General features: G+C 37.1%; 2 protein-coding genes across 4 annotated transcripts in view; one reads left to right on the top strand and one right to left on the bottom strand.

The window, feature by feature from the left end:
* Positions 1-3055: 3055 nt before the first annotated feature.
* On the bottom strand, positions 3056-5675 carry LOC127434497 (neutral cholesterol ester hydrolase 1-like). Of its 2 annotated transcripts, XM_051687324.1 has the most exons (5): positions 5482-5675; positions 4905-5136; positions 4384-4453; positions 4129-4300; positions 3056-3990 (listed from the first exon to the last, which is right to left on the bottom strand). In XM_051687324.1, exons 1-5 carry the CDS (start codon positions 5620-5622, stop codon positions 3370-3372), a joined length of 1236 nt encoding a protein of 411 aa, XP_051543284.1. In that variant the 5' UTR covers positions 5623-5675; the 3' UTR covers positions 3056-3369. The 2 variants fall into 2 exon arrangements, with proteins under 2 accessions (XP_051543284.1, XP_051543285.1); XM_051687325.1 differs by lacking the exon at positions 5482-5675 and having other exon boundaries at positions 4888-4992.
* Positions 5676-9360: 3685 nt separating this feature from the next.
* The window catches only part of fndc3bb (fibronectin type III domain containing 3Bb), an 80974-nt gene continuing 77073 nt past the window's right edge, over positions 9361-13261 (top strand). For both annotated transcript variants that reach the window (XM_051687304.1, XM_051687303.1), the window contains exon 1: positions 9361-9496. The gene's annotated coding sequence lies outside the window, so the exon portion shown is untranslated. The remainder of the gene's footprint in view (positions 9497-13261) is intronic.

Here is a 13261-nt window from a genome sequence, read left to right as displayed (position 1 = left end):
AGCTGTGGCAAATTCCACCAAAAAGCTTGGAACATCCTATCTGCCAACAACCAAGAAAAACTGTGTCCAGATGTAACTAGGAGAATTGGTGCTGTTTTGAAGGCAAAAGTGTTCACACCAAATATTGATTTAGCTCTTTTTCTGTTTACTGGACTTTGTATGACATTAATTGATTAATGAAAACTGTCATTATTTTTTTTAAGAAATCCTCACTTTGAAAGTTTTTCACAAGTGCCTAAAACTTTTGCATAGTACTGCATATACATGTACAGTTGTGCTCAAAAGTTTGCATTCCCTTGGAGAATTGGTAATATATGTACCATTTTTAAAGAAAAACTGAGTGAGCAGGCAAAACACATTTCTTTTATTTCTTATGGGATTCATATTCAACTGTAGGTTATAACAGAATGGCACAATCATAAAACAAAACATGGCAACAAAGAAAAAAAATGACCCCTGTTCAAAAGTCTGCATACCCTTAGTCCTTAATACTGTGTATTGCCCCCTTTAGCATCAATGACAGTGTGCAGTCTTTTGTAATTGTTGTCTATGAGGCCCCAAATTCTTACAGGTGGTATAGCTGCCCATTTGTCTTGGCAAAATGCCTCCAGGTCATGCAAAGTCTTTGGTCATCTTGCATGAACTGCACATTTGAGATCTCCCCAGAGTGGCTCGATGATACTAAGGTCAGGAGACTGTGATGACCACTCCAGAACCTTCACCTTTTTCTGATGTAACCACTGGAGGGTCAACTTGGCCTTGTGATTAGGGTCATTGTCGTGCTGGAAAGTCCAAGAGCATCCCATGCGCAGCTTTCGTGCAGAAGAATGCAAATTGTCTGCCAGTATTTTCTGATAACATGCTGCATTCATCTTGCCATCAATTTTCACAAGATTTCCCGTGCCTTTAGAGCTCTCACACCCCCAAAACATCAGTGAGCCACCACCATGCTTCACAGTGGGGATGGTATTCTTTTCACTATAGGCCTTGTTGACCCCTCTCCAAACATAGCGCTTATGGTTGTGACCATAAAGCTCTATTTTGGTCTCGTCACTCCAAATTACAGTGTGCCAGAAGCTGTGAGGTGTGTCAAGGAGTTGTCGGGCATATTGTAACCGGGCTTTTTTGTGGCATTGGCGCAGTAAAGGCTTCTTTCTGGCAACTCGACCATGCAGCTCATTTTTGTTCAAGTATCGTCGTATTGTGCTCCTTGAAACAACAACACCATCTTTTTCCAGAGCAGCCTGTATTTCTCCTGAGGTTACCTGTGGGTTTTCTTTGTATCCCAAACAATTCTTCTGGCAGTTGTGGCTGAAATCTTTCTTGGTCTACCTGACCTTGGCTTGTTATCAAAAGATCCCTGAATTTTCCACTTCTTAATAAGTGATTGAACAGTACTGACTGGCATTTTCAAGGCTTTGGATATCTTTTTATATCCTTTTTCATCTTTATATAGTTCCATTACCTTGTTATGCTGGTCATTTGACAGTTCTTTTCTGCTGACAAACTCATTGACTATTTATACACAGGCACTAATTGCAATTTAAAAAGCCACAGGTGTGGGAAATTAACCTTTAATTGCCATTTAAACCTGTGTGTGTCACCTTGTGTGTCTGAACAAGGCCAAACATTCAAGGGTATGTAAACTTTTGATCAGGGCCATTTGGGTGATTTCTGTTATCATTATGATTTAAAAAGGAACCAAACAACTATGTGATAATAAATGGCTTCATATGATCACTATCCTTAAATAAAAGACAGTTTTTTTGCATGATCAGACATATTTTCAAAATCAATGCCAAAATTTCACAATTTCTGCCAGGGTATGCAAACTTTTGAGCACAACTAATGGGCGTGTCCAGTTCTTTGACTAATAAAATGCTCTCTGGAGTGAAAAAAGTTCTTCCTGTAATAATATAATTTGGTTTGCCCCAGACTCTGTATTCTGGGAGATGGAGTGGTCATCAATGTGGGGAATAAACATGTGGAGGATTGGGTCCTAACCAGTGTTATGGATGCCAGACAGGTGATTTTGAGGGGTTGGAAGTTGGTTGGAGTGCCCCCGTTTCAGAAGTGGTGCTCGGAGATGGGGAGAGTGGCGGTCTTAGAGGAGGGGTCTTATAGAAGATTAGGGAATCTGGATTTGTTTGTTGAGAAATGGGGTGGATACTTAACGTTCTTGGAGGGTTCTCGGGTGGAATAGTGGAAAGAGAGGGGTAATTGTCAATGTGTGTGATTTTTATACATATGTATTTTTCTTTCTTTATTAATTGTTTGGTTTTTGTTTTCTTTTGCATGTGTTCATGTAAGACCACAGGGGTGTTTGTTGAGGTTCGGGGTGGGGTTGGGGATGGGGAGGAGGAGGGGTGGTAGTGGATGTTAAAAGTTAATTTTGTGTATTTATGTTTTGTTTTTCTGTGTTTTAATAAAAATGTTAATCATAAATAAAAAATAATAATAAGATCATTTGATTTTGCCTAGAAAACGCATGCAGCAAATCATGGTTTAGTCGGGCTGTGATGTTCGCTAAAGGCTATTGGTTATTAAAATAAGTGATGAGCCCTTTGATATGTTCAGTCTAAACTTCCTATTCCATTAGGAAATACAGTATGTCAACACATGAAAGAAAAAAAAACTGTGCTCTTTAAGCGATTTCATAATGGGGTCTATAAGGATGTTAAACTATGACATTGTAACTTGAGATATTGAAATTGCCTTTAAAGATCTTGGTTACTTTTTGGTAACTCTACAGAATCATTTCTAATCATCATCAGCTAAGTTTCATTAAAACTAATTTCCATGTGACTTGTAATGTGAGGGATTGATGAACAAAGGTTTGCCTCTCTCTCTTTATCTTTCCTTGAAAAGTTTGGAATTCAATACGGATTAATTGCAAACGCACAAAGGGCTGCCACTGTAATCTGGATCATATTGCATTATACGGCTTTATCCATGTAATACAAAGTGGTAGTACCCCACTGCTACTGAAACAATAGTGTACTGTTGCTGAAACAATTGTAGTTTAGAGGTACTGAAACAATATTTCACTGGAAAGTAAATCGCTGTGCTTTTATTCCCATTCAGTTCTTCACAATGACTCTGTTGCATTGAGATGTTGAATGGCATTTTAATTCCAAAAAGCTTTTGTTAAAGTTTAAAATCAAAATGTATTTAAAGGAATAGTTCACCCAAAATGAAAATTCTGTCATCATTTACTCACCCTCATGTCATTCCAAACCCATATGACTTAATTTCTTCTGTGGAACAATTTCATTTTTTTTTTTTTTTTTTATTTTTTTTTTGGAGTGAACTTTATAGCACATTTAAAATAACAGTGGGAAACATTGGCCTTATTTGACTCGGAACCTGCTAGAGGTTTTTGGTCAGCCAATGGATGTAGTTTCTAAAACTTCGCATTCCCACAGAGAATCGAAAGGGCCCAAAAGCGAAACTCAAGCATCCATGGAAACCATCTTCGTAGTGATCAACAGTGACAGCCACTCCGGCCTCTATTAGCCTTCTGGCGTACATTTGTCCTTCATCTCTCAGCACGTCATGCTCACAGGTCATGATGTAGGTGGGCGGTACTGCCTTCAGTGCTTCCTTTTCAGCTAGTAAAGGGGACGCTCTCACATCTAGCAAACCTGGCAGCTCCTCTAACAGCTTTGGGTCACCCTGAAGTGGAACCACAGGCTTGTAGTTCTTCTGAAAAGCAACTGGAAGAAGTTGTGTCCAGTTTATCTTAGCTTTAGCTGCGGCTATCTTGTGGCCCTGATTCAGAGCTGTGTGGTTGTTAGCTAGCAAAGAGGAAACAAGTCTGGGATTCCCACCAAGGTACTCCAGCCAAAAGCGGACCATGAGCGGACGGTGAAGGATGGGAATGTTGCCATTCTGCTGGTAGGAGGGTGTGTTGAAGTCCAAGGCCTGGAGTACAGGGTACAGAAGGGCCTGAACTTTGTACTTAATAGGAGCACTGCTGTCCAAGGCCATCTGTGAATAAACAAACAAATAAATGTGATTATTGGCCTGTGACATCAGTTTGAGGACATGGTAAAGAAAAATTCCCTCATTAATGAAAATTCATTTGTGTATTAGCACGTATTTGGCAGTGTAGGCAAATCCTCATACCTGTTGAGCAACAGCAGCAGCTAGGTTGGCCCCAGCACTGTCACCTGACACAGCTAATCTTTCTGGGTCTATCAAGTACTGAGCCAGCACCTCTGCTGTCAGGATACGTTTTGAGGCCTGAAGCGCGTCATTATACTGATCTGGGAAACGTGCCTCTGGTGCCAACCTGTACCTGAACCAACAGTTACAACAAAATGTAAAAATGAAGGCTGGTAATTACATTAATTAAGGCGCTTATAATGAGGCATTGCTTACTCAATAGATATTACAACTGCATCCAAAACTTCAGCCATAGTCCTGCACTGAAGGAAATACGTTTGCATCTCTTTTAAAGAAAAAAGGGAGATCAATCAGGTTAAACAACAATCTGGTAGTATACACAAAAGATAACAAAACATTTGACCAATAGTAGGTTCATTTCAGGTAGTTTTTTCTAAGTTAACACTAACGTAACAACATCACGAACGACTGTGCAAAGCTCACTTTTGTTTCACAACTAAAACGTTTGACATCTAACTTGAGAATAATGATCTGGATCAAATGTCTTAATTCCCAGTGAACATAGGCACAGACTTGCTCACTTAAGTGTGCTTAAGCATGAACAGTTCAGCAGACTGCATAGATTAAACTCTCTTAAGACCCTTTAAAACTGAATCTTTCTCTGTCTCTATCTCTCACTTGCTTTTTTATAATTATTATTATTATTTTTTTTTATTTTTTTTTTACATGAAATGACATGCATTTTAACTAATAAACTACCTCTTGTTATCACCTACTTCCACTGCCGAGTGTCCATCCACCTCCATGGAAATAGACTACACCTCTTTTTGATTGTCGCTTCAGGCCTGTTGAGGTGGACTCAAACACTTGTGCCTGCACACCAGAAAAGGAGGTATCTGTCACTCGAACAGCTGAACTGGATTGTGGACCCCTTATCACGTCCCATGATGCAGCATATCTCATAAGATCGAAGGGGTTACTCAGTCCAAGATCATGAGCGAAAAAACTCTACAAGAGAAAAACTACAAGTTAGAAGGTTACTATCCATCCAGACAGACAGAAATAAGATAATACCGTGCAAATGATTTAAAAATGGCAAAGAGTAAAAGGAGCCACGAAAGAAGCCTCAAATCCTTGAATGGCTTGAAATCACTTTTAAAAATAGGAAGATGTCAAATAAAAAAACATTATTCATAAAGAATTAAAAGTCAAGAAAATGTTCCATGTCTACATACAAAAAAGTAGCCCTCTTTTAATTACGTGTATTTTATTTAAGCTTAAATAATATAATAAAATGTAAAAAAAAATAAAAAAAAATATAGATGTATATATATATATATATATATATCTTACCACATGCATTATACCACGTAATATTGCATCCATAAACATAAGCTTCCATGGCTCTGATATAGTGCTGGGAAGAGGAAGATAAATATAATAAGCAGCTGCTATTGACAGTAAAATCGCCCCGATTAAAAAGAACCGCATCATTAAGGATAATTTAAGTTAAAGGAGCATACAACTGAACCGGTCTCAGTGTTGACATACTGACTGATGTGGTAATACCTCATCTGATCCAGAGAATAGTGATTTTGAAATCCCAGCAAATTTTTACATTAAAAGTCCTCGTGTGGGAGAACTCTTAAGCGAATGTTAATTCAGTGCATTGGCTGGGCTTGTAAGTATATACACACATACGCGCGCACCGTATACTTTACAGTAAACACACAATGCTGAAAAATAGCTACTACACACTCTCAGGACAAAGCACACACACCACATTTTCAAGTTAAACGCAATATGCATAGTAACTTTTTCATAGACATTGTATTGCAGTGTTCCAAGAGAGTGATCTATATCTAAATAGTATCTAAATGGTCTATATCTGTAGTCGTGAGCTGTATTGCATATAACAAAATGTATAGCAGTGCATCCAGAACATCTGTAAAGTCCAGTTGTAATGACAATAAATACACATTTGTAAAGTAAATAAGTGGGAACATGCATTCATTTCAAGCATATGTGGTGAGTTGGGAGGTCGAATAGGGAGCAAAAGCTGGTGCAAGTCTACGACCTGTCACCTTAATTAGTTTCCAAAACTGTTTTTTTTTCTCCACAGTGTTATTGCATGTAGGGCGCGACTTTTATTTTGAAAGTGTATTCACACTAAGTCGTGTAACGTTTGTTTACATACCGTCACGTTGGAATGTACGTCGGCTGCAAATCTTTTGATTGGCATGCAAGGCGGGAAATCAGTTTTTCAGCTTAACTATGAAAACACTTCACAGGTTGTGCAATTTAAACAACTGCTATTACTAATTACTGCTACTACTACTAGGGCTGCCACTTTGGGGATCACGGCCCCTAACCACATCCTCCACAGTTTTAGCAATAAATGCGTTGAGTTATGCGTTATTAATAAAAATTGTATACCCTTTCTTATATGCTGAAATTAGAACTTTACTGACCCCTGACTTATACAAAAAAAAAAAAAAAAAAAAAAAAAAAAAAAATATATATATATATATATATATATATATATATATATATATATATATATATATATATATATATATATATTATATGTTAAAAATATATATTATATGTTAAAAATATATTTATTTTTATCTTTTCGATTATTTGTCTCCTTTATCTTATTTATATATAGGCTACATTTTGGTTTGTTTATACGTATTTTTTCCCCCCTCACCTGTCTTTATGACTCAGTGATTGTATTCATACATTGTTTGATCTTATTTAACATTTATATAGAAAAAATCCACAGTTTTAGCACCATTTGTGGACTTTTCGGACGGTTCTTTACCCACCATAGGCACATTTTCCAACTTATATCAATGTTAAATTAGCGATCTGGAACGATTTCAAGGTGACGCCATCTGACCATCTTAAATACGGGACAAAATACGTATTATCTTTAAATACGGGACGATCCCGTATTTTACGGGATGGGTGGCAACCCTAACTACTACTACTAGGCTACTACTAATAATAACTCTAAACAGAACTTTACTATTCTTATTTAAGAAATATTTAAATTTTTTCTCAATCGCTTTGGCTCATTTTTTTTTAAACATTTTAATATTCTCTTAACTGTAAGTGCAATTGTCACAACTGTTTTATGGGACATCACAACTCTATTGCATGTCTGCAAAATGTAGTAACTCACCAAAAACATTTCATTCATGCTTCAAAACCAAGTTATTGTGCCAGTAAATTGCCCAATGCCACCAAAAAAAAATTTCCATGGCAGTCAACCCTGGAAATGTTTGTTATATACAAATTTCATTTTTGTTCTACATTTTTGTTGACACTGACTGCTTACTGTACAATACAAGAATGTCAGTTTTGTCTAGCTGAATGCTTGAGCTTTTTAGATACCGATTTCAACAGTAGGTAAAAGTTATTGGGAAAATTCAATACTGTACAATACTATAGTTCACAGAAAAAGGTTATGCACATTTGTATGTACACAGTATTTATTTTTGTAACAATGTGTTACATGTAAACAGAAAATTCACATTTGCATGTCCATTTTTACACATTTCTTACATGTAAAGTCATATATAGTGAACAGAAAATTGCCACAAAATGACATCTATGCTAAAAAAAATAAAAAAAACGCAACAATGAAAAAACATTCAATGTCATAGATATTTATGGAATATACATGTATGCCTGACAGATTTTGATAACTGAATGGATCATTTTGCATGTGATGGCTCACATGATGAAAGAATGTTTAGAGGCTCAATTTCACTGAGAATCAACTCATCAGTTTTGATCAGCAAGCCATGTGCATTTAGTTATTGTGCAAACTGTAGACAACTGTACTTACTCTTTTACACACATGTGCCAAAACAGGTGCAATTTTCTTAAATGAATAAGAAATTCAAATCTGGTGTGAACAAGAAACTAATTGTTCAGAGATTTGAACTTAATGTTTTGTAAAAAGAATTCTCATTCGAGAATTGAGCCAAAGCGATTGAGAAAAACTGTAATATATCACAAATATGAATCTGATAATGCTTCATTTTGAGGTAGTAGTTAAAGTCTTGGTCTGATAATGTTCTTTGATCCCAAGTAAAGTCATGAACGAAACTATCGGATTACTGTAATGTTAATGACCACTAAGTGGCGCTGTTGGTTCTTTTTAACTAGAAATGAATGATCATATTCTTTATAGCATGTCTACAAAAGCCAAACAAATATTTCATCTTTTCACTCAAACTGTAAATGACAGTCACACTATTTAACAAGTAGACACGATTACTCATTTGACTCATAAAAGACATTAAAAATTAAACTCACTTTGATTCATGAGTTTGGAATATCATACAGTTCCATGTATAATCTAACATTACATATTAAATAGATCTGCATTTTACATTGGATCGTGATTACACAGGTTGTGTGTAGTAGCCTACATTTTGATTAAAGTGGGAAATTACTTGATAAGAATGAGAGTTTAAATTAATATTTCTAATACTACGACTTTTTTTCTCAAATGAGTAATCATAGTCCTAAACAAAATACCACTTCCGAGGATGTGAAACCTACAGAGAGGAAGTCTGTGGACAAAGCACATGATATTCCCAAAATTAGTTTGACATGAATTGTTTTTGAATGCATGCATCTATTTTAATAAATGTTGTTGTTGTTATTAATGTCTATCTCAAAAGGTAATTTGTAGTCTACCAAATGATTTATTTTCCAAGGAAACAAATGCACATGCTAAGAATGTATACTCACTTTGCAACAAGACCACTGTTCCTCCTTGAGGCATGAGTGATGCCTTAAAAAATGCAGCTGCACAAAAGTAGGACAGACAGCACGATTGCATGCTTGTGTGTGCATGAAATGTGTATGTTTGGTTACCAATGCGGGTCTTGAGCATGAGAGTCATGAACCATCTGGTCTTCTCATCCCATGATTCCAGAAAAAAATGCATAAATTATTATTAGTATTAATAGTAATAACATGTGTATAAAGTGTATGCCCCAACTGATGCTCCTATTTCAACCTAGGATGTCCACAACTTCCTATCAAAACTCCAATATTACATTACTATAACTGCTATTCATTTATCTATCCATATCCGTCACCGATGGCTAACTGATAGATTCCGTCCTGATGGAATGGTTTGGGAGAGTACTTGGTGTTATACGGTAAACTTCGACACCCCCATGTGCGCTTCCACATAATTGATATGGCGGAATTCCATACTGGTCTGGTCTGGTCCACCGTGAACTTCGCAGCACGGGAATGACATGCTTTCTTTTTCGGGCATCTAAGGACTAAAGTGTTTTTTATTAATTTTTTTAAAGCCAGATTTATTGAATCCGAGGTAAGTACTTGCGTTTTCTTTAAAATATCAAAAGGGTCATGTTGAATTACAAAGAGTTTCAAGAACTCAGAGAGAGTTTAAAGTAGCAGAAAAGCTCCGACGCCGGCGGAGTCTGTTTGATGGAAAAGGGAGGTCTCGTATTGAATGGAAAACAAAAATGATTACTTTTATAACTTTTTCGTGAGCTGATTTACTTTTTTTAGAGGTAAGGTTTTACAGCTGTATTATTCAGCGTTGCCATTTTATGGTAGCCTAAAAATGAAATTTGTTACAAAGAATTATAAGATGCATATTTCTGCTAGTTTTGGTCACTTTCTGTTGAACAATTTGTAAGCATCACCAAACACTTGTAATGTTCAGTTGAGAATTAACAGAGGGGGAATCCATTTTCAGTTGTTCACATTAACATCTTCCTCAGAAAATTCTGGAATTCAATACTGATTCATTACAAAACATTTTGTCAACACGGAGGCATGTTTGTATAATTCGAAAAAACTCATGTTGTAACTATTAAAACGTTTGTATACAAGGACGAGTTGCGTGAATGTGCAATAATAATAATAATAATAATTATATATATATATATATATATATATATATATATATATATATATATATATATAAATATATATAATTTTTTTTATTAACTGCTGGATACGAGTGACACGTCAATTCCGAGGAACACATAAGATGTTTGCTTAGGGGCCGTTCACACCGAACGCGTTTTTGTGTTCGCCTTCTGTTTCTCCATTGTCTATGTAAACATGCGCGAGACGGACGTTTTTGCTGATTTCTCTGGAGCGCCACGTTTTTAGACGCCGTGTCAGGTTAAAAGACGTGTCTCGTGACTCCCGCGTTTTGTTCTATTCTTTGCGCTGCATCTAGCTTTTTTTGTGCAAGAAAGTCTTTCTCTGAACGGCCCCTTAGTCGTCATGCCAATGTACTCATTTCGTAACGCCTGAGTCGTTACATCATAATGATAAGTATTACGTTAAACAATGCGTATAGCTGAATTCCATCATTTATCTACACTGCTAGCGACGCAAAAAGCTGAAACACCCTTATATTGCGTCTCTCGCTTGGGGTGTTGACACGGTATATTATCTCTGGTCTTGCTCACAAAAAACGAGAGATTGTTCATTTCACATGCAAACGGTTGTAGAAGGAAATAGTTGGCAGTCATAAACTGAATTTTATCGGAGTAATTTCGGTTTGCGGATCATTTAGTGGACCGGATCTTAAAGCCATACGAAACCCGATCCCAAATAAATGACGTCATGTGACATTCCAAACCGAGGTGCAGAAAGCTGCCTTTTAGACTTCAAAGACTCCATCCTTGGCGACAAGCTCGACATTTTCTGCCCAAGTCATTGTTGAAAAAATGTGAAGGATTTAGAATGGTAGAACTGCAGTTTTAGATGATAGAACAGTGGAACATTTTCTGAGACTCAACAGCATAGTGTTGCAATCCAGCAGTCCCCTTTGAGATGGTCAAACAAAGACAGGATTTTGCAGACTTATAGGTACAAAGTTTTGTTATAAATGACACCCTAACTTCTCTTTTGTGAAGGAAATGCAAATTTCTGTGGTGGTAACCTGACCACAGTGAGAGCACTGATCTCTCGCACCCCCATTAAAACACACAGGCCTGACCCCTCCCAGCCCTTTGGCCCCAAACTGAAATGCTAAAAGAATGTGGTGCTTGTGGCATTTTTCTGTAGTTCCATACCATTCCTTGGCCCAATCACCAGTCTTGATCAGAACTGAAAAATCAAAGACAACATGCTATTTTTAGCTAATTTTGCACTCTCTAAACAGTATGTTGCTTTCATAACATTTACTGTAAAGACAGGGCTTAGATAAGACAAAGTCATTGCCAGAATGTCAAGTTTAAAGAAGTTTGCCAAAGTGGTCCATTGGTGCCTCTACTATTGTAAGAACCCCCTTTATGCTCTCTGTAACTAACACTGCATTCTCATCCTGTAGCGTCATGTGTGGTACACCTGGTTTACTCTGGTTTTCCCTTGTCCACTCATCCCCCTAGCTGCTGCCTCCCTTTGAGGGTCTCCTTTGAAGGGGGCTGATGTTATCTACAAACTCCATTGACAGAAATACTTAGGCATTTGCTTTAATAGCATTGGCTAGTCAGATGTTTTATTCCATCTGTCTCCATCATTTCCTGAGAGGGATTGTAAGGATCTGTCGAGCTGTTGATGCCCCTTTGTTGTTTTTATTGATTTCGTTTGTGCTGAATTATTGCTAATGCCAGTTACCCCCAGGGCTTACTCTTTGGATTCTGAGATATTCTTATGAGAAACTCATGGTACAGAATTTAAGGAAGGCTTTCAAGGCCTGGATGGGTGGTAGTACCAGTGGTTAAAAATTTGGGCGATTCATGAACTGGACCATTACTGGGAAGTGAGAACCCCTATTGCCATCCTACCCTTGAGCAAGATACTTGATCCCAAGTTGCTCCAGGGAGACTATCCAGGTAATTAATGTACTGTAAGTCACTTAGTTTGATAAGAAAGCATCTTCTAAATGGGTACTAACTAACCCCTCGTGTGAAATTTGACCTGCTTGTAAAAAAAGGACCCTAATTGCAAGGTAGCACCTAAGCATCTAAAAGTGGCAATTTGAGTTTTGTATTTAGAGGATCATTTGATGTTACAGCAGATGCTTCATGAGTGATCCGATCACATGTATTTAGGCAAGACACATAGCTGTTTACACCCGGTCGCTTAAATTGGCCTCCTGTGACTACTTGTGTTCGGATGTCGAGGGAAGGGTCTCTGTTTTATGTCGAGATACATCCATCGTTTATCAGTGTGTTACTCCATGAAAATAAACTGCAAAAAGTATTAAAAGACAAGGAAAGTGCGAACAAAACTGGCAAGCTGTTTCTCCCAATGATACAAACGCAACATTTCGAGCAGAATTATCTGTTATTGTGGTGGAGTACCTGTATTTAAGGAGCTTCAGATGTTTGTGCTTATCATCTGTGTCCCTACATGTTGATATCAGACACACTAAAGAAGTTCTGTGAAGATCTTGTGCTTGTGTATGTATTCGCTTTTTCAAATTGTCCATTCGGAGAGTTATTTGCTTTTAAACTGGCAAAGTTTAAACTCTTGTTTCAGTGCAGCGGTTGATTGACTGGTGAGGGGTGGTGCTTCACTGCTGTCAGAACAGATAGCATTTACACCTCAAATGTGATGTGGTCACATGTGTTTTGACTACCTCCATATGTGGTTTTGTGATCCAATCCAAAACATTTTTCATCATGTTTACACCTGTATTTAATGCTGAACACTTGTGATCGGATAACCTGAAACGCATCTTAATACCAGGTATAAACATGGTCCAAAATATTCCTATCTAGGGCTTGGGTCCCCTCCTTCAAAGTAAGTCTGGGATTTTTTTCTTGCATTTTATCATCCGCCAGGTGAACATTGTAAGTCTTATCACTTGTAAACTGACCATTTGCCAAGCCCCACCTTAAGTGTTTCTGACTAATCCTAATTTAACATCTGTTGCTGTCTGCCATATCTCTGACATGTGTTTGCTTTTTTTTTAGTTTTAAAAAAAGAGAGTAGTTTTAAGCATAATTTTATAGAAACTATCCAAAAGATGTACAAAAATAAAATAAATAATACACTTGTAATAGTGACAAGAGGTACCAAGAGAGGATATGCACAGTGTTTTTTTCTTTTTTTTTTAAATAAATCTTGAGAAGAGCTTGCTATGAACTACCTATCATCCCTC

Source organism: Myxocyprinus asiaticus, chromosome 44 (genome assembly GCF_019703515.2).
Source record: "Myxocyprinus asiaticus isolate MX2 ecotype Aquarium Trade chromosome 44, UBuf_Myxa_2, whole genome shotgun sequence".
Classification (NCBI taxonomy): Eukaryota; Metazoa; Chordata; class Actinopteri; order Cypriniformes; family Catostomidae; genus Myxocyprinus; species Myxocyprinus asiaticus.
Note: the sequence above shows the minus strand (reverse complement) of the source record. Positions and strands in the feature narration are given on the sequence as shown.